The sequence below is a fragment of the Loxodonta africana genome, chromosome X, assembly GCF_030014295.1.
Source record: "Loxodonta africana isolate mLoxAfr1 chromosome X, mLoxAfr1.hap2, whole genome shotgun sequence".
Lineage (NCBI taxonomy): Eukaryota > Metazoa > Chordata > Mammalia > Proboscidea > Elephantidae > Loxodonta > Loxodonta africana.
In genome coordinates, this window is record NC_087369.1 from 20,928,721 (window position 1) to 20,954,604 (window position 25,884).

The following is a 25,884-nucleotide window of genomic DNA, read 5'->3' on the forward strand; positions in this document are numbered from 1 at the left end:
GTTCTTAGTTCTTGTCTTCTTTTTCATCTAGATCAGTGGTTCTCAATCTTTAATGTTTATGAGAATCAAATGGAGTCACCCTGAAATGCAGATTCCTGGCCCCAGGCCTAGAGATTCTAATTCAGTGGGTCTGTGCTGGAACCCAGGAATCTGCATTTTTTTAAAGGATGCCATATGCTTCTGATGAAGGTGATATGGAGATGTGGAAGAGTCTGTTTGTACTCACTCACTTCCAGTTCTCCTCTTCTTCCTGAGCGTATGGCAGAATTACCCTTCAGAGCCCCCTTGTGATAAGAAGGGACCGTGTGACTATTTCTGACCAATGGGCTAAAAGTAGAAATGCTATGCGTCACTTCTAGGTCAAAGCATTCAAGAGCCATCGTGAGAACCTTTCACACACTCTTCTCCCCTGCTGTGTTGACCAGGGAGGGCATATCCTTCATCCTGGGTTCCTGAGTGATATCATGGAGAGAGTCTCTGGCCAATCCATGTTGGACATATAACATGAGGGAATAATAAACCTCTGTTGTGTGAATCCACTGATATTTGAGGCTAATTTGTTACTGCAACATAATGTAGTCTACCCTGACTAATACAGTGAACTACACTTTGAGAAACAATGACCTACACATTTCCCCTCATTATTCTCAGAAAGTCCTAAGTTGTTACGGTATTTGGGTAGTGATGACACACAAAGGATGTAGGACTCTACTTACTGCAAGGCACAGCACAACTCACATCCAATTTGCTGCTGTCTACAACTATGAGTCCCCCCAAGGAAGCTGACGCTAAGAAGAACTTAAATAACAAATAAACACTAAGACTGAGCTCTTGTCTCCATACGGTTGATTCTCCACTCAGCAGCCAGAATGATCTTAAATGTTAAATGGAAATGAAGTTATGTCACTCTTCTGCTCCCATCAATTCCATTTTCCACCAAGAAAAAAAAATCCTACCAAGGCCCCACCTGTTCTGGTCTCTGTCTCTTCTGATTCATGTTCTGCACTCTCTGCCTCCCTTGTGCCACTATAGTCACTTACTCTTCCTGCTATTCCTCAAATGCACAAAGTTGATTGCTACCTCAGGGTGTTTGTATTTGGAGGTCCCTCAGCCTGGAAAGTTCTCCCTGGATCTTTGTGTAGCTTGCTCCCTGATTGCATTCGGATCTCTGCTCAATGTCACTTCCCCAGAGAAGTTTTTCTGGCCTTCTTATGTAAAACAGTCCAACTCCTCCACCCTGTTACTCTCCAACCCTTTATTCTGCTTAATTTTTCTTCATACTACTTATCACTGATACCTCTTCATATAATATATATTTATATGTACTTGTTCATTACCTATTTCCCCCATTAGACTGTAAGCGCTGTGACAGTAGAGCCTATGTTTTACTTGTCCCTTGCTATATCCCAATGCCTAGTACAGAGCCTGACACATAATAGGTGCCTGATAAGTAGTTGCTGAATGAATGAATGAATGAAACTACAGTGCCACTAGACACATACAACCAATATCACCCCATTACAGATGACTCCCAAATTCCTCTATCCAGCCTTATATTCCAGACCTACATCTCCAACTTCCTGGAGGACATCTTCGGATAGCTGTCCCATCAGCACCACCAAGTCAAATGTCCAAAACCATCCAGACCAGCTTCTTCTCATGACATGGACATCTGGCCTCCAAACTTTTTCATCCCCTTCTCTTCATCCTCCACCTTCAACCAGCAGCAACATCTATGAGGTCATACTCCATCATGTGTTTCACTTCCAACCCTGCCTTTTAATTCCTGTCATGGATTGAATTGTCTTGTGTCCCCCAAAAAATATCTGTCAACGTGGTGGACTACGATTCCCAGTATTGTGTGATTGTTCACCATTTTGTCATCTGATGTGATTTTTTTTCCTATGTGTTGTAAATCCTATCTCCAAGATATTGATAACATGGGATTAGCAGTGGTTATGTTAATGAGTCAGAACTCAATCTACAAGGTTGGATTGTATCTCAAGCCAATCTCTTTGGAGATATAAAAGAGAGAAGAGAGCAGAGAGACATTGGGACCTCATACCACCAAGAAAGCAGTGCTGGGAGCAAAGTGCCTCCTTTGGACCTGGGGTCCCTGTGCCTGAGAAGCTCCTAGACCAGGGAAAGATTGATGACAAGAACCTTCCCCCACAGCTGGCAGAAAGAGAAAGCCTCCCCCTGGAGCTGGCCCTCTGATTTTGGACTTCTAGCCCACCAGGTTGTGAGAGAATAAATTTCTCTTTGTTAAAGCCATCCACTTATGGTAGTTCTGTTATAGCAGCACTAGATAACCAAGACGATCCACCACCCCCATTACTTTAAGGAACATTCTTCTCATGGCAATCTGGTCATAGAGGTGGGAGGAATCAACAAGGTCTTTCAGTCCAGCCTCCTGCCCAGTGCCCAAATCCTTTCCCTAACCATCCTGACAGCTGGTCATGTTTGCACTTCAGCTTTGAACACTTTTGGTGACACTGGCTCTGGCAGCAAGGAATTACCTCATTGAACAATTCTGATTGTTAGAAAATTATTTCTTATATGGAACTGAAATCATGTTATTGATACACACATATGTACATACAGACACAATAGCCTGCCTCCTTCTGGAACATGACAGGCCTGAAAATGTGCAAAGATATGGATGAAATTTTCTGGTTTTACTGTTTTTCCAATTTTCTGGTCTCTTTCCCCACAGGAGGATAAGTGAGAGGAAGTGACACATGTCACTTTTGGGCAGAAGCTTCGAGAGCCAGCTTAAGTGATCTCTTTCCCCTTCACCATGAGACAAGCTCAAGTACAGATAGAGGCTGCTCCAGCAGTCTGGGTTCTGAGAGTGAAGATGACAAGAAACAGAGCTGAGAGGGACCTGTAGTGTGAGTGAGATGACTTGAGTCACTTCAAGTTCTAGAAGAGCTGAAATTTGGAGGTCAATTGTCACCACAACATAACCTAGTCCGTACCAAATTAGTCTGTTTTATTTCTAAATCCTTTCTTCACACAATCTCACTTCCCTGGCCATTCTGACCACTGCCTTTCACCCATTTTTGTCATTCTCTCTCTCAAAATGTGGAATCCAAATCTGAATGCAATATCCCAGGTGCAATCCCACTGGAAGAGAGCAGTCCCTGAGCCTAGGAACTCCTCTGAATAGAGCCGAGAGTTGCTTTTGTGTGTTGCTGGGAGAGTGAGAACCCGCTGTTGTTAGTTGCCAGACAGTCGATTGCGACCCCATGTGTGCAGAGTAGAACTGCTCCATAGGGTTTTCAGGGCTGTGACCTGTCGTAAGCAGATTGCCAGGACTTGCTTCTGAGGCACTTCTGGTGGATTTGAACCGCCAACCTTTTGGCTAGGACTCCAGCGATTAACCGTTTGTGCCACCCAGGGACTCCAGCTCAAGTAGACAGGGCGGCATTTTACAACTGTTAAGTGATCTCTCAAAAACTACCTTGTGGCAGAAGCATATATAAAAACCAAACTCGTTGCCGTCGAGTCGATTCCGACTCATAGCGACCCTATAGGACAGGGTAGAACTGTCCCATAGGGCGTCCAAGGCTATAAAGATGCATATATAGACACCAGGTATTCTTTCTTTTGGCCCCGGCCATGCTGTTAATCTTCATCATCTTGTGTATTGAGCCAGGGGTGCAAATTTGCAGCCCCGGCAGGACTGGGCGCACAGTAGGACTGTCCTGCACGACTTACCGGGTAGTCTGCTTGGCCAGCTCCTGGGAGAAGGCCCTGCGGGAGGTTTGCACTGGGACCCTGGAGGCGGGGCCCCATTCTCTCACGCAGGCGCTCTCGGGTCCCGCCGCCTCACCCGCCCGCCGCTCGGTGAAGACCGGAGCCTGCACCCTCCTGTCTTCTGGCGCCGATACCCAATGGGCGGCCGTGGGTCTGTCAGGGGGCGTGGCCCGGCCGAAGAGCCGTCTCGGTTGGCCCGCGGCCGGGCGCGGCCCGTGACGTCGTCTCCGTCGCGTTGCGATTTCGGCGTTCTGTCCGCTGGGGCACCTGAAGGAGACTCTGGGACACCGAAGCCGTCCCCCTTGGTCCTCTTTTGCTGCTGCTGCTGCTGCTGCTGCCGCTGCCTGCGCTCTATGAGGAAGATGCTCGCTGCTGTCTCCCGCGTGTTGTCGGGTGCCGCTCCGAAGCCGGTGAGGCGGCCCGGGCGCGGCGGGGTGGGGTGCGAGCGGGCCAGGCGGGAGCCGAGGTGGGGCTCGAAAGTCGAGGAGCCCGCGAAGAGCGGGCTGGGCCTCCGGCGCGCGGCGCGAGCCTTCCCGGGGCTGGGTGCCACGCGCGGAGGTGGGCGAGGGTAGCCGCCGACCTTTGTTTTGCCTCCGCGTGGTGCCTTCAGCTCCTGGCTCTGACAGATGCGGTCGTGGAACTTCCTTCCTTGCCGCTGAAGCTGCCGCCCGGCCTGCCGGCGCCCACTGCCGTGCCCGTGTGGAGTTAGCCGTGGCTTTGCCCAGTTGGGCTTCGCGGGGTGCCGGGCATGTAGGTGTGCTCGAGAAGTCTGCATTGGGTTACTAGAGGCAGAAAAGGTGGCCTTGGTTTTCCTGTCGGGTGCCTAAAATCGCCAGCTGACCTCCCTCCCTGCGCCCGCTCATTTTAATCGTCGAACTTCATTCCCCTGGACCGTACAGTGCTAAGTAGTTAGGAGCGTGGAGTCAAGAGACAGAGTGGTTCGGTCCAAACACCAGCCTCACCATTTATATACTAGCCCTGTATGTAACCTTGGGTAGGTTTTCAACGTACCTGTGCCCGGCTCTAAAATGGACAGAATAATTGTAGGGTTATTGTGACGATTAAACGAGTTACGTGTATATAAACCTTTCTGAACAGTACCTGGCACACAGTGGGTGCCATGTCGTGTTAAATATTATCATTTATTTGTTTTTGTTCGAATTCAGCTTTTATGAGATGGTCTTGTATTCCAGCCATTATTTATTTATAACACGTTTTTAAAAATATTCATATACATACACACGTGTATATATTCACTTGGTTTTGTTTTGTTTTTAACTTCCCATTCCCCTCTCCCCCCATTCCCTGGTAACCACTTACCTTCTTGTGTCTACGTAAATGTACCTATTGTAGATAATTCATGTGAGTGGGATCATACAGTTATTATTTATTGACTTCCCAGTTTGGTGTACATATGTTGAGTACCTGTGCGGCTCTGTGGAGGGTTTAGACAGGGTCAGGCTCCTGAAAAACAAGCTTCCTCCCCTTCCCTCTTCCTCACCATTGAGCTTTCTTGGCAGTTAATTCCAGAGCAGTCATGCAGAGCTCAGAGGGAACCACTCTCCCCTGCACATGCGTGCACACACACACATACACACACTCAAGAAGTGAGAATAGCAAGGATTTGGGGAAGGTGCAGGTTAGAGGTTAGCACTATTTATGGCCCCATCTTTTAGTAACTCTCCCAGGACTTTGATGCAACTCTGTCTAGTACGGGCAGAGATTGTCAAAGGGTAGGAAGTGCACCTATCTAGGAATCTTAGTTTCCCAGTACTGCTGTAACAAAAGATACCACAAGTGGGCGGCTTTAGAGAACAGAAATTAATTTTCTCGTAGTTCTGGAGGCTAAAGTCCAAATCAAGGTCTTGGCCACGTGGATTCCTTCTGAGGGCCTCTCTCCTAGCTTCTCGTGTCTGCCGGCAACCCTTGGTGGTCCTTATGTGGCATTTTGTCTTCCTCCTGTGTGTGTCTCTGTGTCTGTTCTGCACTTTTTATAAGACACCTCAGAGGTGATAAGGATCCACCCTGCTCTGCTATGACCTGGCTAACAACGAAAACCGCTATTCCCAGACAGGGTCACATTCACAGGTATAGGGGTTAGGACTTCAACATAACTTTTAGAGGAACAAAATTCAATCTGTAACAGAATCCTGTTGACCAAAATAACTACAAACACAATTTGATTAATTAGTTATTAGCATTGAAATTGTAACTATCTACTTGAGGGAGTAGCACATTTCAGGACATAACATGAAAATACATGTATTTCTGCATATACGCATGATATGGCAAGTATTTACTGTGCTCTTAATATGTGCCAGGAAACCTTGGTGGCGTAGTGGTTAAGAGCTACAGCTGCTAACCAAGAGGTTGGCAGTTCGAATCCACCAGATGCTCCTTGGAAACCCTACGGGGGTAGTTCTACTCTGTTCTAGAGAGTCGCTATGAGTCGGAATCAACTCCACGGCAATTGGTTTGGTCTTTTGGGTAGTATGTGCCAGGGCCCTGGTGGCGCAGTAGTTAAGCCTTTGGCTGTTAACCAAAAGGTTGGCTGTTCAAATCCACCAGGTTCTCCTTGGAAATCGTATGGGGCAGTTCTACTCCTTCCCATAGGGTCGCTATGAGTCCGAATTGACTGCAGTGGGTTTGGGTGGGTGGGTGTGTGTGTGTGTGTGTGTGTGTGTGTGTGTGTGGTGTGTGTGTGTGTGGTGTGTGTGTGGTGTGTGTGTGGTGTGTGTGTGTGGTGTGTGTGTGGTGTGTGTGTGTGTGTTTAATATGTGCTGGGCACTAGAATAGGTACTTCACATGCTGTATCTCTTTTAATCTGTACAACATTTGTTTTTATTTAAATGTAAGTAAATAGAAACATGTATTCAACATTGTATAAAAAATCTCAGGCATGTCTTTTGCTGTTGTCTCATCACAGTGATCTGAACTGTAGTTTGAAATGAAATGCAATCTTGTATAGTAACTGCAAAGACTCAAAAAAAGGGAATGTACCAGTACAGGCTATTTTTAGGGGTACTGCAAGCACCCCAGATTAACCCAGCCCAGTGTTTAGGATGCAGTAAAGCAGTTTCAATGTTTACTTCATCTTAATGTCCTCATCACTAAGCATGCATTTTTCTTTTTTCTAATTGATAGTGGATTTTATGATTTCCTAAACTAACAGCAATTGCTGTAAAAAATTGCTGTAGATTCCTTTGATATATTTGGTTCTTACATTCTTGGTATTATGTTCAGATTTTTATGTTACGTTGAAGAGTTGACTTTGACATGTTTTTATTCTCCCCAACTACTGCTACCCTAGGTTGCTGTTGAAAGTATCTTCTCTATTTAGTTACTTTGAAATTTTGTTTTAGTTACCTTTTGGGTACCACTTGGCTTTCAATTCATTGTTTCTTTAAAATGGCTACAAAGTAGTACTTTCTTTTTAAGTACTGTATTGTGTCCAATTTAAAGGACTACATTAAAAAAAGAAAAACTTTTATAGAATTAATGATGATCCTACGGGAAAAGGAAAATTTGTGTGAGTTTTGAAAATACTGTCACTTCTTTGTCCACGTGAACAGATAGAAGTCACTATTTAAAATCAGAGCCTCATTCCTTTAACTGCCCTAGTTGTGTTTGGTAACCTTCAAGCAATGTATTTGCATAAAATGCAATGGCACTTCATCTTCCACTCAGTAACACTTTGGCCTCTTTCAAAAATCCTGTAAGGCAGTCCCCAGGTTACGAACAACATCGGTGCCTAAGAATTTGCAGGTAAGTCCAAACACTGCATACACTTCTTAATTACCCTTACTTTAGGGCAAGAAAAGGAGCCCTGGTGGTGCAATGATTAAAGCGCATGGCTGCTAGCCAAAGGTCGGTGGTTCCAACTCAGCAGCTGCTCCTCAGGGAGAAAAATGTGGCCATCTGCTTCCATGAAGATTTACAGCCTTGGAAACCCTGTGGGGGCAGTTCTACTCTGTCCTCCTATAGGGTGGCTGTGAGTCGGAATCGACTCAATGGTAGTGACCTTGATTTGGGGTTTTTAGTGCAAGAAGAGGCTGAGAGCCCTTTCAATGATTTAAAAGTGGCATATGCTGCAAGTGAAGGTGATTGTGATGAAGGATTTCTTGGGAGTAGGGTTGGTTCAGTCTTTGCAAAGTGAGGCCAAATTTACATAACAGTAAAGGGCAAAGTACAAGTTGTCCCGTGTCAGATGTTGGTAACCTGGGGACTTACTGCTTCCTGCGGCAGGATCCAAATAGAAATGAGTTTTGGGTTACAGTGATCTGTTGACTGGATAAAACAAGAGTGGAATATAACTTCATTCAGTCAAAAATTCTCATTGAAAGCAAAGACCATTACAGTGAAAAGGAATTCCCCTACATAACCATTTCTTTCTCTTTTACTTTGTTATTTTGATGGGGATGAGGGGCAGCGAAAGGGTGGTTCTGTACTTGGAGTAACTCAGCTTTTTGCTTTTTGGCTCTTTTGCATGTTTATTCTGTTGCCTGCATACGTGGCATTAATCATACTAAGGCACAGGGAAAGGTTTTTCAGAATTATGTATTAAAATTATGTGTGTCCAAGAGCTGACGCCTTGTTTAATAGCTCCCCCTCCAACGAAACAGAGCAAAGTAATCAGTGTTTCCATTAACTGTTATAATTGATGCGATGTCCCCAGAGTGCTCCTTGCACTTCCGCTCTTGGATCTAATGTGCTTATTGCTTGTTTATTAACTCCAGTCTTGCTAACAAGGCTGCTTAGAGTGTTTAAAGTGTGTGTTTTACAATCATCATAGACCCATACTTTTTATTTTTCACCCATAATTTTTTTTTTGTCCTTCACAAGCCTTGTTTTTTTTTTTTTTTTATTGAGGTAAAAATGCATATAACAAAACATTTGCCAGATGCTTTTACATGTACAGGTCAGTGATATTATGTTCATCATGTTGTGCAACAATCACCACTGTCCTTTTCCAAATTCTTCCGTCACCATTAACAGAAATTCAGTGCCTCCTAAGCAACGATTCCCCCATCCCCCTCCATCCCACCCTTGGTAACCACTAATAAACTTCGCCTTTTTTTTCTAGGTACTCTGTATAAGTGGGATCATACAATATCTGTCCGTTTGTGACTGATAATGCTTCACTCAGCATAATGCTTTCAAGTCTTATCCATGCCATAGCATGTATTGGGACTTCATATCTCTTTATGGCTGAGTGACAGTCCATCGTATGGACACACCACATTTTGTTTATCCAGTCATCTGTTGATGGACGTTTAAGTTGTTTCCACCTTTTGGCTTTTGCTAAAAGTGCTGAAATGAACAATGGTGTACAGTTTCTGTTTGTGTTCCTGCTTTCAATTCTTTTGGGTATGTAGCTAGGATTGGGATTGCTGGATCATATGGTAGTTCTGTGTTCAACCTTTTGAGGAACTGCTGAACTGTTTTCCACAACCAAAGAAAAAAAAACCAATCCTGTTGCCATCAAGTCAGTTCCGACTCATCTATAGGACAGAGTAGAACTGCCCCATAGGGTTTCCAAGGAGCGCCTGGTGGATTCGAATTGTCTGCCTTTGGGTTAGCAGCTGTAGCTCTTAACCACTATGCCACCAGGGTTTCCATGCTTTCCACAACGGCTGTACCATTTTACATTCCCACCAGCAGTGGATGAGGGTTCTGGCTTCTCTGCAGTCTCACCAACACCTGTTGTTTGCCTTTTTAAGAAACATCATTAGAATAATGAAAGTGAGAGTTGATACCTAATTTTGGTTTTGATTTGCATCTTCCTTTTTTTTATGGCTAATGACATTGAGCATCTTTTCAGGTGCTTGTTAACTATTTGAATATCTTCTTTGATGAGATATCTGTTCAAGTCCTTTGCCCATTTTTTGATTGGATTGTTTGTCTTATTATAGAAGTTTTTATAGAATTTGGGTATTAGACCCTTACCAAACATATGGTTCCTGAAAATTTTCTGCCAATCTGTAGGTTGTCTTTTCACTTTTTTGATAAAGTCCTTCGATGAACAAAAGTATTTTCTATGAGGTCTCACTTATCTATTTTGTCTTTTAAAAAATAATTTGCTGTTGACATTGTACACAGCAAAACATACACCAATTCAACAATATTCAGTGACATGGATTGCATGCTTTTGTTGTCAGATCTGATAATCCATCATTAAAAACTAGGCTCAGCAGACATACTCCGTATTTTCTTCTAAGAATATTGTGGTTTTAGTTTTCACATTTAGATCCTTGATCCATTTTGAATTGATTTTTACATATAGTGTGAGGCATGGATAGTGTTTCATTTTTCTGCATATGGAAATCCAGTTTTCCCAACACCATTTATTGAAGAGACTCTTCCTTCCCCATGGAGTGAACTTAGCACCCTTGTCAAAAATTAGTTGACCACGGATGCATGGATTTATTTCTGGACTTGCAGTTTTATTCCATCCGTCTACAGTCTATATGTCTGTTATTATACCAATACCAGGCTGTTGTAACTACTGTAGCTTTATAGTATGCGTTTTAAAATCAGGAAGTGTGAGTCCTCCTACTTTATTATTCAAGATTGCTTTAGCTATTTGGGGTGCCTTGCCGTTTCGTATAAATTCGAGGATTTGCTTTTCCATTTCTGCAAAGAAGGCTGTTGGAATTTTGATGGGAATTGCATTGAATTTAGAGATTGCTTTGGGTAGTATTGACATCTTAACAGTATTAAGTCTTCCAGTCCATGAATATGGACTGTCCTTCCCATTTATCTGTTGTTGTTGTTAGCGGCTGTCAAGTCAGCTCCTGCCTCGTGGCGACCTCCATGCACAAGGGAACGAAACGCTGCACGGTCCTATGCCATCCTCATGACCTGTTGTGGATCAAACCATAGTGATCCATAGGGTTTTCATGGGCTGATTTTTGGAAGTAGATTGCCAGGCCTTTCTCCTTTTGGTTAGCAGCTGTAGCTCTTAACCACTATGCCACCAGGGTTTCCATGCTTTCCAGAATGGTTGTACCATTTTACATTCCCTCTTAGTCTGAAAGCTCTGCTGAAACCTGCTCAGCGTCATAGCAACCCAGGAGCTGTGTTTGAGTTGTGTTAGCTGGGAATCAAACCATGGTCTCCTGCACGGAAGGAAGAATTCTACCACTGAACCACCAAGGCCCCTCCATTTATTTAGGTCTTCTTTAATTTCTTTTAGTAATGTTTTATAATTGTCATTGTATAAGTCTTTCACCTCCCTGGTTAAATGTATTCCTGGGTGTTTTATTCTTTTAGATGCTGTTGGAAATGGAATTGTTTCCTTAATTCTTTTCAGAATGCTCACTGCTGATGTATACAAACCCAACTGATTTTTGTGGCCTGACCTTGCACCCTGCCACTCTGCTGAATTCATTTATTAGCTGTAGTAGCTTTTGGTTGGGGTTTCCTTGTATAGGATCATGTCATAATGCAAAAAGGGATGATAGTTTTACTTCTTCCTCCTCAATTAGGATACCTTTTATTTTTCTTGTTTAGTTTCTCTGGCTAGGACTTCCGGTCCAATGTTGAATAGCAGTGGTGAGAGCAGGCACACTTGTCTTACTCCTGATCTTATGGGGACGGGGGGAAGCTCTGGTCTTTCTCCATTGAGTATGATTTAGCTGTGGGTTTTTCGTAAATGCCCTTTATCTCATTGAGGAATTTTCCGCCTATTCCTATTCATGAAAGGGTGTTGGGTTTTGTCAGATATCTTCTCTGTGACAATTGAGGTGATCATGTGATTCTTTTCTTCTGTTAATCTGGTGGTTTACACATTGATTATTTTCTAATGTTTTCTATTGTTTCTAACCACCCTTGCATTTCCTGGGTTACATCCTACTTGATCATGGTGTATAGTCCTTTTAATATCCTTTTGGATTTGGTTTGCTAGTATTTTGTGGAGGATTTTTGCATTTATATTCATAAGGATATTGGTCTGTAGTTTTCTCCTGGTGTCTTTGACTACGGTATCAGGGTAATGCTAGTCTCACAGAATGAGTTAAGTGTTCCTTTGTCTTCTATTTTTTGGAGAAGTTTAAGAAGGATTAGTCACCGCTATAAATGTTTGGGAGCTTTCCCCAGTGACATCATCTGGTCCAGGACTTTTTTTTTTTTTTTGGTTGGGAGGTTTTTGATTACTGATTCAATCTCTTTACTTTATGGGTTTCTTGATTTTCTGTTTCATCATCGTAGGAAGTTTGTGTTTCTAGGTATTTGTCCATTTTCTCTAAGCTGTCTAATTTGTTGACATACAGTTGTTCATAGTATGTTCTTGTGTTCCTTTTTCTTTCCGCAGGGTCGGCTGTAATATCCCCACTTTCATTTCTAATTTTATGTATTTGCATCTTCTCTGTCAGTCTAGCTAAAGGTTTGTCATACAGAAAAAGCAGAGAGCCCAATATAAGTTCAGTGTAAGTTACTTTGAGGTCTTGTGATTTCATCTTTGAATGTGGTTGATATTTTTTTTAAAGTTCTGTTTCATGGAAGAAGATGGAATTGCATTTGAAATTTTTATTCTTGGTCTCATTGTTTGTATTTCTGTTATGACCCCTTCTTGTGTAACTCATTTTTGTGAGATCTTTATTACCAGTATTCTTTCTCTTTTTAATTAGTAGGTAAGATTTTTAACTTACACTGGTAGAGTCTAGAATTTCAGAAGTATTTTTCTCTTTCACTTGAATGGTTCCCATGTATTAGGAGCTTAAAGTTTTTGTTTTTCACAATTTGAATGGGTTATCCATGGCCTTTGTCAAAGAGGAATCTCATTTAACAGAGAATCTTTCTATGACTCTCCTGAGAAAATGAATGGTAAAGTTATGTTTTCAACAATCTCATAGTTAAAAAGTATGACACATTCACGTACTAATATGACCTTTAGCTTCTTTAATTTAACTTGATTCCTTTCACCATTATGTCAGCGGTTCTACTGATTTTTGAGATTCATTAAAAGTAATGGTACAAGGGGAGAAAGTAAGTAGTTTCCTGGCAGTCATAATCTTTGACCTTACCTTCTCGTTCTCTATTATCTAGTACTGCCTATCATTCTTCGTTGTTTTTACCTTACCTGTTACCTGTTGCTGTCTAGTCACTTCTGACTCATAGCAACCCCAGAGGACAGAGTAGAACTGCCCCATAGGGTTTCCAAGGAGTGGCTGGTGGATTCGAACTGCCAACCTTTTTGGTTAGCAGCCGAACTCTAGCCACTGTGCCACCAGGATAGGGAAAAAGGATTCACCTTTTCTCTGTTACTGTTGCCTGGCTGGTTTGGTCTCTAGTTTTAAACTGTTCTAAGAAATGCAGTGTCTGTAACTGTAGCTGGAAATTTATTGTGCAATACAGTAAATATTTCTGGCTCCACAAAATAATTTACTTGCCAAAAATAATACGCCCATTCCATGATTGCCAAATGTAACTTTTCCTGTCCTACCTCACCCCTCTCAGCCTTACTTCTTCCCAAATTTCTGAATTTCCTCTACTTATTCTTAGATGCATGTGTGAACTCTCTACCTCTAACTTAACTGAAGCAATTTATTTCTAGTAGTTAAACTTTTTCCTCCTGCAGTCTTAGTGTCATTACATGTTGGCTTTATCAGACAATGGCATATTGATAGATGAAGAGGTAGTTAGATATTAGCTTTCTGCCTATTGCTTGGTACATTTAGAGGTAATACTTAGAAGGTAAATCTGTTTTTTTGTGTGTGTGTCTTTAACTGTACTTTAGATGAAGGTTTACAGAACAAACTAGCTTCTCATTAAACAGTTAGTACACATATTGTTCTATGACATTGGTTAAGAACCCCACGACATGCCAACACTCTCCCTTCTCTTTCTTGGGTTCCCTATTACCAGCTTTCCTCTCCCCTTCTGCCTTCTTGTCCTTGCCCCTGGGCTGGTGTGCCCCTTTAGTCTTGTTTTGTTTTATGGGCCTAATCTCTGGCTGAGGGGTGAACCTCAGGAGTGACTTCATTACTGAGCTATAAGGGTGTCCAGGGGTCATACTCTTGGGCTTTCTCCAGTCTCTGTCAGGCCAGCAAGTCTGTGTTTGCTTGTTTTTGGTGTAAGAATTTTGTTCTACATTTTCTCCAGCTCTGTCTAGGACCCTCTGAATTGTGATCCCTGTCAGAGCAGTTGGTGGTGGTACCCAGGCACCAACCATCTCTAGTTGTGCTAGACTCAGTCTGGTGGAGGCTGTGGTAGTTGTGGTCCATTAGTCCTTTGGACTAATTTTTCCCTTGTGTCTCTAGTTTTCTTCATTCTCCCTTTGCTCCAGATGGGTTGAGACCAGTGGAGTATCTTAGATGGCTCCTCACAAGCTTTTAAAACCCCAGACGCTACTCACCAAAGTAGAATGTAGAACATTTTCTTTATAAACTATGTTATTAACAAGTAAATCTTAACCCTTCTCAACAAAATCAAGTCTAGTCTTAGGAGTTGGATAGTGAGGTGATACACTGTATGAAAGTACTTTTTATGGGATCTGATGAATATGCTTCAAGTCTCCGTGAAAAGAAATGGTGCTGGTTTACATTTCAGTGTGTGAAAATGTTTCCAAAGATGACATAATCCAGAATGTGGCTAAAACAGCACAATATACTAATTGGTTGCATTTTTTGTATCTAACCTGGACCATAGCCATCCCATAGAATACTTTTGCTCTGAGCAGGTGTGTTCAGTTGTAACTGTGATGGCCACCATCAAGAAGGGAACACATTGCTTTGGAGAACATGCCTCTCTTCTGGGGCTTCAGAAGGATCCTTCCCTAGATTTAGGCTGTGCAAAGTAAAAATCTAGTCTCTTCCATTCAGCCGTTCATTTCCTCATGTTCTCAGCTATAATTCCTTTGACACCAAACTTTCCCTTTCTGCTGTTTGCCTTCAGATGGAGGGACAGTGGCATTTCATTGGCCACAGCATGGATTATTTTGGAAAACAAGATGCAGCATAATGAACAGAATGGAAGCTGAGCCCATGAATATGTTGGGGCTTATTAAAGTCAAAGTCAGGGCTTACTAAAGTTCCATGACTGCATCTTGATAACTGATTAATAGTAATGACTTTCAAAAATAAATGCCTGACGATTAGAATGTACTAATTTATGTATTTTGTTTCTCCAAGGCTAGTAGAGTGCTGGTTGCATCCCGTAACTTTGCAAATGATGCTACATTTGAAATTAAGGTAAGAGGTGTTTTACTTGGGGTTAGTAACTTTTTACATAGGTACACTTTGATACTGCAGTTTCATCTTTGGAATAGAACATTTTGATATTCATACTTTTTCACCATTTTCTTCGTAACATCCCAGAATCACAGGTTCACAGGGAAGTTTAGCAAAAATTAGAATGGATTATTCTTTCTTAGTGGCTTGCTGGTGTTCCCTAGTGGAGAGCTAAAGAAAATAAACGACTTAACCCCACAAAAATTTGAGCAAGAAAATTCGTAGACTGTTTCTTTGAAAGTGTATCTTTCAACCTGTAACTTGGTTCATCTCTAGTTTTCAGTGAAAGTCTTCTTTGAGGGGAAAGATTTCCTTCCCCAAAATACCCCATGGCCTTGCACAGTCAAGTTCCTAGATGTAAGGAATCAGAACGTGGAACAGTTCTGATGTGCTTCTTTGCTGTTTTTGAGTTACCACATTATTTGAGATTGAGCCAGATAGATTTTAGAGTGAGCTCGCAGTGTTTACAGTGTAATAAATGGAAGATAAATGCCTTATTTCAGAAATGTGATCTCCATCGGTTGGAAGAAGGCCCCCCTGTCACAACCGTGCTCACCAGGGAGGATGGGCTCAGATACTACAGGATGATGCAGACTGTCCGCCGAATGGAATTAAAGGCAGATCAGCTGTATAAACAGAAAATAATCCGGGGCTTCTGCCACTTGTGTGATGGTCAGGTGAGTGGGAGCTTTCACTTCAAGACAGAAGTCTGAGTTTTTCTGTGAAATTTTCCCAGTATTTCAAGGTTAACAGCTGCTGGGAAGATCAAATCCCATTTCTCTGACACCTAATTATGTGAAAATCAAAATCAATTTATTATCAATTCTGTTATGTTCCCAACTATTCTGACACCACCAGCCCATGCAGCACTTTTTCCCTTGACCGTAACCACCCAGAGCTAAAAGAGACCTCACAGGTTAAAGGGCATAGTCGTCCAGTCTGCCAAGTCTGCCCAAGCTTGGAGCTGCCATGACACCATCAGCACCCCACCCCCCTTGCTGGCTCCCACTACTCCCTCCAGTAGAATGACTCCCTTCGCTAGAATGGCTGACAGAACTCACGGAAAGTGCTTTACTAACAATTAGAGTTTTATTGTAGCAAAAAAGGAAGAGACACATAGGGTGAGGCTCTGGGAGGGTTCCCAGCACAGAGCTTCCATGTCCAGAAAGTGACGCACTCCCCTCCCGCATGCATCAATGTCTTTTACCTACCAGGAAGCCCGTGAAACCTCAGTGTCTAGAGCATTTATTGGGGTCTCATTGAGTAATTCAAGCCCTTGTCCCCTGAGGTTGGTGGCTATCACAAGGTTGGGTCTTTGTGGCATAGTCAGCCCCCACCCAGCAGGAGTCATAAATCCTCAGGTGTGGTCTGGAGGCCTCATCAAAGAGGCTTTAATCACTGGGGAAGTCCAGGGTTTTAGATGTTACTTCTTAGGAGTCAAGGGCAAAGAGCAAATTTTCTTCTGGTAAAGTTAACCTCTTTACCCTACACATCTGATTGAGGGTTTTTTTTTTTTTTTTAAATCACTGTGCAGGCTAAAGAAAACAACATATCTGTTTGTTGCCCGTGTATGGCTTCTGGTTTGGGCCTTATCTTCCACTGTGTTTTTGACAAAAACCAATTCCTGTGGTTACTGATGAAGTGTTCAGCTAGTCGAAATGTTTCACGACAATCTAGGAGAGCTTTTTATCGAGAAATGTGTGATGTATTGACTTGCTGTTTCTTCTTCCTTTAATGTAGGAAGCATGCTGTGTGGGGCTGGAGGCCGGTATAAATCCCACCGATCATCTCATTACAGCCTATCGGGCTCATGGCTTTACCTTTACTCGTGGTCTTTCTGTCCGAGAAATCCTCGCAGAGCTAACAGGTTTGCTAGTGATTTCCAAAAAGGTGAAATAAATGAACTAGGTTTTCAAGTATCTCCTGTAAAGATGCTGTTATGAGTTAAAAAAAAAAAAAAAAAAAACTCCCTTTTGTTGACCACTTTTGAGGTCATCTGGCCCCTCAGGTAAATGTTTAAAAAGGTTAGCTATATAAAACCAGAATAGTGTTTCTTTCATCACTCAAGCATGCCAACAGAAGTCTAGCTGTCATAGAAAGTAAAAAGGGTAGACGCACTCCATGGTATGTAATTTAAATTCCAGGAATCTTAATATTCCCTTTTTCCTTGTCCTCCTTGACTCTCGAAGTATATATAGTATACCAGTACAGCAGGAATTGGATATTTGTTAAAAAAAAAAAAAAAAGTCCAGGATACCAAGCTAACACTTGAAGGAAACGGCTGAGAAGGTTGGGTCTGAAACATCAAGGACACGGTAGTAGTCTGACCATTATAAAAAAGGACAGGGATACAAGGAAGACCATGTTTACACAGAGAGAGGGACAGATACTCAGATAATTGAATAGACCTAGGAGTTCCAATGGTTGTGCTTTCTCAGTGAGTGACTACTTGGGGTGTGGATTTGTTTCGTGTATTTGTTTTTTGATGCATGTGTGTGTTTTCTGCCGCTTCTAGGACGAAGAGGAGGTTGTGCTAAAGGAAAAGGAGGCTCAATGCATATGTATGCCAAGAACTTCTATGGGGGCAATGGCATTGTCGGGGCTCAGGTAGTCTATTTATGGCCCTGACAAGGATGTGCAAGAAGTGTCCTGCCTTCCCAGATTGGCTTGCGTCTCCCCAAAATTTCACCCCCCCCCAACAACTTTTTAAGTACATAAATGGCTTTGTTGCCTCAATGTAGTCCTGCCTCACTGCTTTTAGACAATGCTAGCATTGGGGCTAAGCTAGAAGAGGCAGGCTATCTCGGGCTGATTTATAATCCAAAGCCAACTTCTGTGTAGTGTCCTCCTTGGTCCCATCGATTAGTGGACAATCGAGTTTTAAGAAAAAACCTAGGTTTTATCGGTTTTATCTTGGGGTTGTTTGGGATTAGTAGTTGAATTTTGGACGGCAGAAACAGTTGAATACAGTATTTTATTCATGTCACTTTTTGGGTTTCTTTAAAATACTGGGGGTGGGGTAAGCAAGGTCTAAAGAGAGTTTGCAGCAGCTGTATAATTTTCCAAATTCTGGCCAGGAGTTAAGACGCAGAGCATTTAATTTCCCTCCTCATGGATTTCTGTGGTTCCTTTCTGGGTTGTCCTTGATGTCAGGTGCCCCTGGGAGCTGGCATTGCTCTGGCCTGCAAATACAACGGAAAAGATGAGGTCTGCTTGACTCTCTATGGTGATGGCGCGGCTAATCAGGTACATGTGTAGCTCTTAATTTTCTGTAACCAATTACAGTTTTATTTCCAAATTGTTGACTATTCATAGTTGAGTTTGTAAAGTAGTAGCATATTGCTTATTAGCTGAGACAGAAATTACATGTTATCAGCATGTTTTCACAAGTGCTTTGTTTCACAAGTGCTTCACAGAGCCGTATTGCTGTGCAGGAACTTCCTTAATGGCCTACATCCGTGCTCCCCAAACTACCTGTAGGTAAAGGAACCCTCCCCCTTTCAGCTTCTAACATCGCAAGCCAGTACAGACTCCTCCTTTTGGACACCATGGCAATGTCTGTAGTTTCTAAAGTTTCTAAACCCTGGCTTGTACTTCCTGCACTTATTCTTGTCCTGGCCCCAGTAGTCAGCAGTCCATGGGGCCAGCCCCCATCCATGGACTGCACTACTGTTCTAGATGTAGAAGCTGAGACACTGGTTGCCACTGGGTATCCAGTGGGTCTGATAGAATTTTTAAGAAAACATAAAACTAGATAAGCCAACATTTTTCATGTTTATCTTTTTTCCATTGTATTCTGTACTCACATGGCCCCATAGAAACAAGTGGTATAAAGTTGGTTTGTCACTTCCCTTAGTTGCAAAGAATATGATACTCGCTGCTTCTCCCCACTTCCCCCAACACAAACACTCCTTTTTCTCAACTACCAAAAGCTTTGTTTTAGAAGACCTTTCATCCTTTATGAAAAAGCTTTCGCTGCTACACAGCACAGCAACGGGTAAGGATAATGAAGTCTAGAGAAAAACAACAAAATGAAAGCACTTGAACTTTTTTATGAATACTTCCAGGGTCAGATATTTGAAGCTTACAACATGGCAGCTTTGTGGAAATTACCTTGTATTTTCATCTGCGAGAATAACCGCTATGGAATGGGAACATCTGTCGAGAGAGCAGCAGCCAGCACAGACTACTACAAGAGAGGCGATTTTATTCCTGGGCTGAGGGTAAGGGCACCCACTGTAAAGCCAAGGCCACCCCCACTCAGCTAGATGCCTTTGTGCATACTCTTGACAAATACAGGAAAATGTAAGGGTTTCATTTTCTTCATGCGTGACCAGGTCATGTAGAATGAGCATGGTTTGGGTCCGTTTGATTTACGTTCTGTTCATTACCCGTTTATGAACAGGTAGATGGAATGGATGTCCTGTGTGTCCGGGAGGCTACAAGGTTTGCAGCTGCCTATTGCAGATCTGGAAAGGTAAGACTTTTCTAAGGACTTTCTCTTAGGCCACAGAGCTAAAGATCCCTAATGACATTTGTCTGTCTTAAAAGAATGCTTCCCACATGCTTCTTCCATTAGAGCCACGAAGAGGGTAGCTGCTAACTGAGGTACGTAACATAGAAGCAGTTGTCCCCCATTTATAGTGCTTTCTGAGCATTTTGCTTTCATGGTGTATTATTTTTGGTTCGGTTAATCATAGGCCCTTGAGTGAACAGATTGGGCATCCCCCACGATGCCCTGCACAGAACTTTGCTTAGAGAATAGGCATTCGATACAAGTTTTATATAAATTAAATATTATGGTTTATTAAATATTGCTATTTCAGTCCTAAAAATCTTTACCTTTATCAATGTATGGCAGAACAGTAAGCTTGGCCTAAGTGTTTTAAGTACATTCAGAGCCAGTATAAAGATGTTCTCCCTAAATCAGTTCCACAGCTCAGAAACCACACCCCTGAGGTTTAGCTTTCAGTGACATGGCTTGTGTGTGTGTTTGGGCTGGGAGTCAGTAATGCAAATAAGATTTAGCTAGCAGTGATGCAATGCCAGCAAGGGAGAGAGTGAAGCAGGGAGAGAAATGTAGAGGAAATGAGAATAATAGAGGACTACTAAGAACACAGGTTGGTTACAATTAGTTAGACAGTACTATGCCAGAATGCCAAGACTGAGGAATCCAGACCTTGGGTGTTAATCACCATCTCTCCCAATTCCTGAACAGAAGAAGAATATGTGGGGTCCAACCCTAGATGGAAAAGTAAGTCTGACCAAAGCCTTGTCCTGGAATTTGGGAGGAGGGTCTGGAAACTCAACCAACCCAGTGTGCTTCCAAATGGAAAGAATAGGGGACAGTACGTTAAGGTAGGTAGGTATGACTATTTTGCAGATGGGTAAAGTGAGGCACAGAGAGGCATTAAGGATTGGAATCCAAACAGTTGGATCTCCAGAGCCCCCTTTTTATTACACCAAACGACCCAGGGAGCCGAGATCCATCCCTTCTCCTTGGTAGTGTTCAAAGTCATCCTCTGGAAATGGGCTCATGTATCATGAGCAGCAAGGCACTGGTGAAGCAGAGCCAGGGAGGTTTGGTGTTTGTTAGAAAGCAATTAGTGGCCAGCCCCTAAGAAACACATTAAGCAGGAGATGGAAATTTACCTACCCAGCCCGTCTTTGGTTCTCTTTTGTCAGAGTTTATATTGTTTTGTCTAGCTTTTTGAATTGCAGAATGTTTATCGACCAGATAGTCCACTGGCCCTGAAGATAAGCCATCACCTCTCCCTCTGCAGTAGCTGCTTTGTATAATAGGTTTTCGTTTTAATAAACTAAAACTTGTGTTTATTTTCTTTAATATCAGTGGGCTCTATAATAATCTGTTAAATGCCTTTTTGGCTCAAAACAAGCTGTGTGGCAGGTTGCCTTATTGAAGTTTCTATTAAAATTGAGGATAAAACATGCAATAAATGAATGTTAGAAATGAGTAACTTAAGAGTCAATGAATAAAGAAGCTTATTTAATGTAGAGCTAGTTTTTTTTTTTTTTTTTTTTTTTTAGTGAGAGTATTATTTGATCCAGAAAGGGTCTGCATTTGAGGCTATGGGTTGTTGGTGTGCTGAGCCCTCATTTCTCATTGTTTCTGTTACAGGGGCCCATACTGATGGAGCTGCAGACTTACCGTTACCACGGACACAGTATGAGTGATCCTGGAGTCAGGTAATGGGAAACCTGAGTGTGATTTGGAATTTCAAAATGTTCTTTTGACTGGAAAGAGCCAGGCTCTTTATCATATTGGACACCTTATATCAACCAAAAAGGGTAGGTTACACTAGGAAGATAAGAGTTTTTACTTTGTCATTAATTGAAAGAAAAGTAGATTTAGTAAAACTAAATCTTAACAAGCTTTTGTTTTTGTTTGTAGAATGGAATTCTAAGAGTAAATTTTGTAGGAAGAAATTGTGTGGTTCCATAGCTAGAATCAAGAATTGGACTTTGGCATCCAAGTTTCTTTGTTTCTTTTTTTGCTGGGGTCTTCAGAAAGGAGAAACCAAAAAACAAAACAAAAAACCTGGCCTTCGGTTGTCTCAACGGCTGTGATTTCCACACTACCCCAACCCATGTAAAATATAGGAGCCCAAAAGTTATGTTTGCCACATAACATTTATAACATTTAAAGAGGGCTCCACCACTTCCTTCCTACCCTTACATCTAGATCAAAAAAAAAAAAAACCAATGTGGTCCAGTTGTCCAAATGCTCAGTTTCCTGTATGAGCAACTCTTACAGAATGCTATTTTGAGCACCAAAACTATCAAGTTGGATTAAATATGTTGCTAACATCTTTTCAAAGTATAATGCCCACAGTGACATACGCGCAGACCTTTATTTCAGAAGCAATATCATGATGTTTCCCTCCATACAGTTACCGTACACGAGAAGAAATTCAGGAAGTGAGAAGTAAGAGTGATCCTATTATGCTTCTCAAGGATAGAATGGTGAACAGCAACCTTGCCAGTGTTGAAGAGTTAAAGGTACAGACACTTTTGGTGGTTTAAAAGTTGGTGGTTTAAAAGCCAGAGTTTGTCTAAGCCCAGAAAGTGCATAACAAATTTATACATTTATACATTTCCTTAGACTTTTTTTCTCAGAGTTATTGTATTACTCTTTATTAAGAAGATTGTGGTGAGCGGTAAAGTCAGTGACATGACTTAATCATTGCAAAGCCTTTATATTTCCTTAAAATGTACCTTGCATTTTTAATACGTAAGTGTTATAAGCAATGATGGCCGCTTCTATTACTACTGGTACAGTGGTTAAGAGCTGGCAGTTCGAACCCACCAGCTGCTTCCTGGAAACTGTTGGAATTGGGAATTGAGGGCAACAGGTTTTCTCTTCCTAGTAGAAGAGCAGTAACAGGTTCAGAGTATAACTGTAGTTGGTACCCAAGCTGCTGTTTATTCTAAAACCTCTTGAACTATAATCTGATTTTTAGGAAATTGATGTTGAAGTGAGGAAGGAAATTGAGGATGCGGCTCAGTTTGCTACAGCTGATCCTGAACCACCTTTGGAAGAATTAGGTCATCACATCTACTCCAGTGAACCACCTTTTGAAGTTCGTGGTGCAAATCAGTGGATCAAGTTTAAGTCAGTCAGTTAAAGGGAGACCACATGTGAATTTCTTACTAGACCTTCAATGGGATAGTTCTCATTACATTAAGCCACTGTTTGTGTTTTAAGGAGGAATAAAATCCACAAAATAAGTCTTATAAAATTTGCATTAAGGCTAAATAGTATGTAGATTAAAGGGATATTTGCATGCAATTTGTACATCTTAACATTGAAACATGTTAAGAAGTACTTAACTGTTTCGTGTAAAGATTTTAGATTTATAACAGGTCTAAAATAAAATAGGACATAGGAGCCTTGATGGTGCAGTGGTTAAGCACTCGGCTGCTAACTAAAAGGTTGGGGATTTGAACCAACCAGCCATTCCACATGGGGAAGATGTGGCAGCCTGCTTCTGTAAAAATTACAGCCTTGGAAACCCTATGGGGCAGTTCTGCTCTGTTCTTTAGAGTCGCTATGAGTCAGAATTGACTCGACGGCAACGGGTTTGGTTTGTTTTTTTTGTTTTGGTTAAAACAGGAATTACAGTTTAGCGCTTCCCCAATTTATCTCCTAATGCAGTTCTAATTTGACTTAGCTGTATGCTATTTTAATACTCTTTTTAGTTACTAAAAACAATTCCTTTGTATGTATGCCTGCTCCAACTCTGCCACCTTTTTGGGGGGGAGGCTCACTGCCCTGAGGTAGCAGTGCTCGGCAGACTCACAGGAAGCAGCCACTAGCACAGCTTTGTAGAGTAGCAGCCCCCGTTCTACAGTGCAGCACTGGTGCGGGAGCCTGCGACACTGGCCGTGGGCCATCCTCTCCTCCTCCGTGCCGAAGCCTGGCGTTTATGATCTTACAGGCAGGAGCAGAAGGCAGTACCGAGCCCTCTTCATCTGCAAAGCCCATTTGTACATTCAATATGAAGATATTTTCTTAATTGTTTTGTATTTACATTCATATCCAACATCAAACGCAAGGATTATTACCTCTTTTTCAAATTTATGTGCAGTATGAATGAATCATACCGTATAAATCTAAAACAGATCTCCTAGCCTTTTCATTTCTTTAAATAAAACAACTATGGTTTCGCCTCTTCCAGCAAGTGCTATATAGGGTATGCTGACTTTCTTTTATTGAAGTAAAAATCCATCTTTAAGAATTTCAAAGACTACCCTGGGATGCCAAAACTCAGACTCACAATCATTGTGCACGTACGTGAACAGAAGCTTTAACAACAAAGATGGATGGTGTACCTGGCTGTGATTCCGCCTCCTGCTCGGTTTTGGGGGGCTCCCGAGCCCGTGCTCTGTACTGGGAGACAGCCTTCCAGACCCTGCAGAGCAGGCCACCACTACAGGACAAAGAAAAGCACCCCTTTAGGGTTACAAGAAGGACCTCATTCAAAGCAACAAGGCAAAAATACTTCTTTAGGAGCCGTTGGGGCAAAAGTAACAGCATCTCATTCTAGATGTCTTTATAGCGGACATCTAGTCTTAAAAAATGCACCCCTAACTCAAACATACCAAAAATACCAATCTGTTCCTCTTCACGTGTGGAGGTGACACTTGCGCCCCAGCAGTAGTGGGACATGGACTTCGAGGTTAAGTAGTGTAAAGGAAAATGTCTGTTCCCCGGGCATCTGGTTCCTTTCCTCACCCCATTCCCAGCCAGGCTCGGGCTGGGAAAAGCAAACTATGGAGAGCAGCTCCTTTCTCCTCTCCCCACTGCTGCCACCCTCTCTGAACCCGGCAACAGTCCAGAGTTTGGATGGAGGCTGGCTTGTTTTATTTTCTGGCTAAGCCAGAGGAAGGGGGGTTAACGACAGTTAGAGGAGGCCAGTTACTAAAACTTCAAAGGGTAATCATGCAGGAAAAGTAGTTTTCCATTAAATGGTTTTGAGGCGATTCTTACCGAAGTCGAATGCATCTTAGATCTTCCTTAGTGATGTCGTGAAGAATATTATAAAGTGTATAACCCTCTTTAGTAATCTGAAACAAAGACCAAATATACAGACACGGTAAGAAGCTTTAAGAAGAGCATATGAATAGCTGTATGATTACTGATTTACCTTTTCAATTGTCTCAGCATCTGCTCCTTGTAGTTTCAGCCAGTCTTCCAGCTCTTGATCTCCTCTGTGCCCGGGAAACCCAGGACGGGGTGCTGGGTCCTCCGTACTACCTGTAAATTGATTAGAAATATGTTTTATTGTATATTAATGTTAGCCAGTAAAACTCTTCCCAGGATAATAACCAGTTGGGTGTAGTAAACTCTTCCAGAACACAAATGGGGTGATGTGAAAAGGAAATGAATTAAGTCTGTATTACTCAGTTGCTCTAATACATATTAAACAACGATTCATAGTTCTTGGATTCTGTTTCCAGAGCATAAAATAATCCTTACCTGTGTTGCCTTGGTTTAGCTTGGAATTTGACATGTTTTCTGCCTACCACCTCATATACTTATTATTCCTTTGCCTTTAAATGCCTTTTTCTTGGGAATCATATCCCTAACTGCATTGACAGTCAAGTGAGGAAAAAGATTTCAGTATTATTTGCCTCAGTTTATTCATCCCACATTCTAAGAGGTAGCTATAGCTCTTTCCCACGTGGGACAAAATGAAGAACTCAGGTTTACTGAGGTATACTTTATGCAGTAAACCAGCCTTTTTAGGTAAACCAAAAAACCAAACCCAATTCCATCTAGTCGATTTTGACTCAAAGTGGCCCTACAGGATAGAGTAGAACAGCCCCATAGTGTTTCCACAGACTGCTGCATCCTTCTCTTTTTTTTTTAGGTATACAGTGCTATGAACTTTGACAAATGCCAATAACCACTACAACCAAGATAAAGTAATTTACGTCACTCCAAAAGTTTCCTCGGGCCTGTTTGTAATCCCCTTTGCACAACTCCAGCCATTTTGATTTGTTTTCTTTATAGTTTTGCCTTTTCCAGAAGATTGTATAAATGGAATCATAGTATGTAGCCTTTTGAATCTGGCATAAAGCAGCATAAAGCAGATGCGCTTTACCCCACGTTGTTGAATATATCACTGGAGAGCTCAGTTGCTAACCAAGAGGTTGGCAGTTTGAACCCACCCAGCAGCTCAGCAGGAAAAAGACCTGGCAATCTGTGCCCATTAAAGATTTGAGCGCAGGAAACCCTATGAGGCATTTCTACTCTGTCACATGGGATCGCTGAGTGGAAATCGACACTACACACCCAACATTCTAAAACCTACTGGAATACAAGTTTAATAGAGGATAACCTACACTGTTGTCAAGGTTGAGTACAATA

General features: G+C 42.1%; 2 protein-coding genes across 4 annotated transcripts in view; one reads left to right on the plus strand and one right to left on the minus strand.

Annotated features, from left to right (window-relative positions):
- The first annotated feature begins 3,981 nt into the window (after nucleotides 1-3,981).
- On the plus strand, nucleotides 3,982-25,608 carry PDHA1 (pyruvate dehydrogenase E1 subunit alpha 1). The gene is made up of 11 exons (XM_064278068.1): nucleotides 3,982-4,172; nucleotides 14,892-14,951; nucleotides 15,494-15,667; nucleotides 16,731-16,857; nucleotides 17,506-17,597; nucleotides 18,144-18,236; nucleotides 19,058-19,213; nucleotides 19,396-19,467; nucleotides 21,130-21,197; nucleotides 21,902-22,010; nucleotides 22,472-25,608. The coding sequence occupies exons 1-11, from the start codon at nucleotides 4,116-4,118 to the stop codon at nucleotides 22,634-22,636; spliced, it is 1,173 nt and encodes a 390-aa protein (XP_064134138.1). The 5' UTR covers nucleotides 3,982-4,115; the 3' UTR covers nucleotides 22,637-25,608.
- Nucleotides 17,593-25,884, minus strand: part of MAP3K15 (mitogen-activated protein kinase kinase kinase 15) — a 151,090-nt gene continuing 142,798 nt past the window's right edge. For all 3 annotated transcript variants that reach the window (XM_064278065.1, XM_064278067.1, XM_064278066.1), the window contains 4 exons: nucleotides 24,659-24,768; nucleotides 24,502-24,578; nucleotides 23,844-23,941; nucleotides 17,593-18,172 (listed from right to left, as the gene is read on the minus strand). In XM_064278065.1, coding sequence (XP_064134135.1) covers nucleotides 18,087-18,172; nucleotides 23,844-23,941; nucleotides 24,502-24,578; nucleotides 24,659-24,768 — 371 coding nt within the window. In that variant the 3' untranslated portion in view covers nucleotides 17,593-18,086. The remainder of the gene's footprint in view (nucleotides 18,173-23,843; nucleotides 23,942-24,501; nucleotides 24,579-24,658; nucleotides 24,769-25,884) is intronic.

Coding starts and splice junctions, on each gene's coding strand:
- PDHA1 (XM_064278068.1), top strand. CDS start 4,116: ATGAGGAAGATGCTCGCTGCTGTCTCCCGCGTGTTGTCGGGTGCCGCT. Junction 14,952..15,493: donor ATGCTACATTTGAAATTAAG/GTAAGAGGTGTT, acceptor GCCTTATTTCAG/AAATGTGATCTCCATCGGTT. Junction 21,198..21,901: donor ATGAGTGATCCTGGAGTCAG/GTAATGGGAAAC, acceptor CCCTCCATACAG/TTACCGTACACGAGAAGAAA.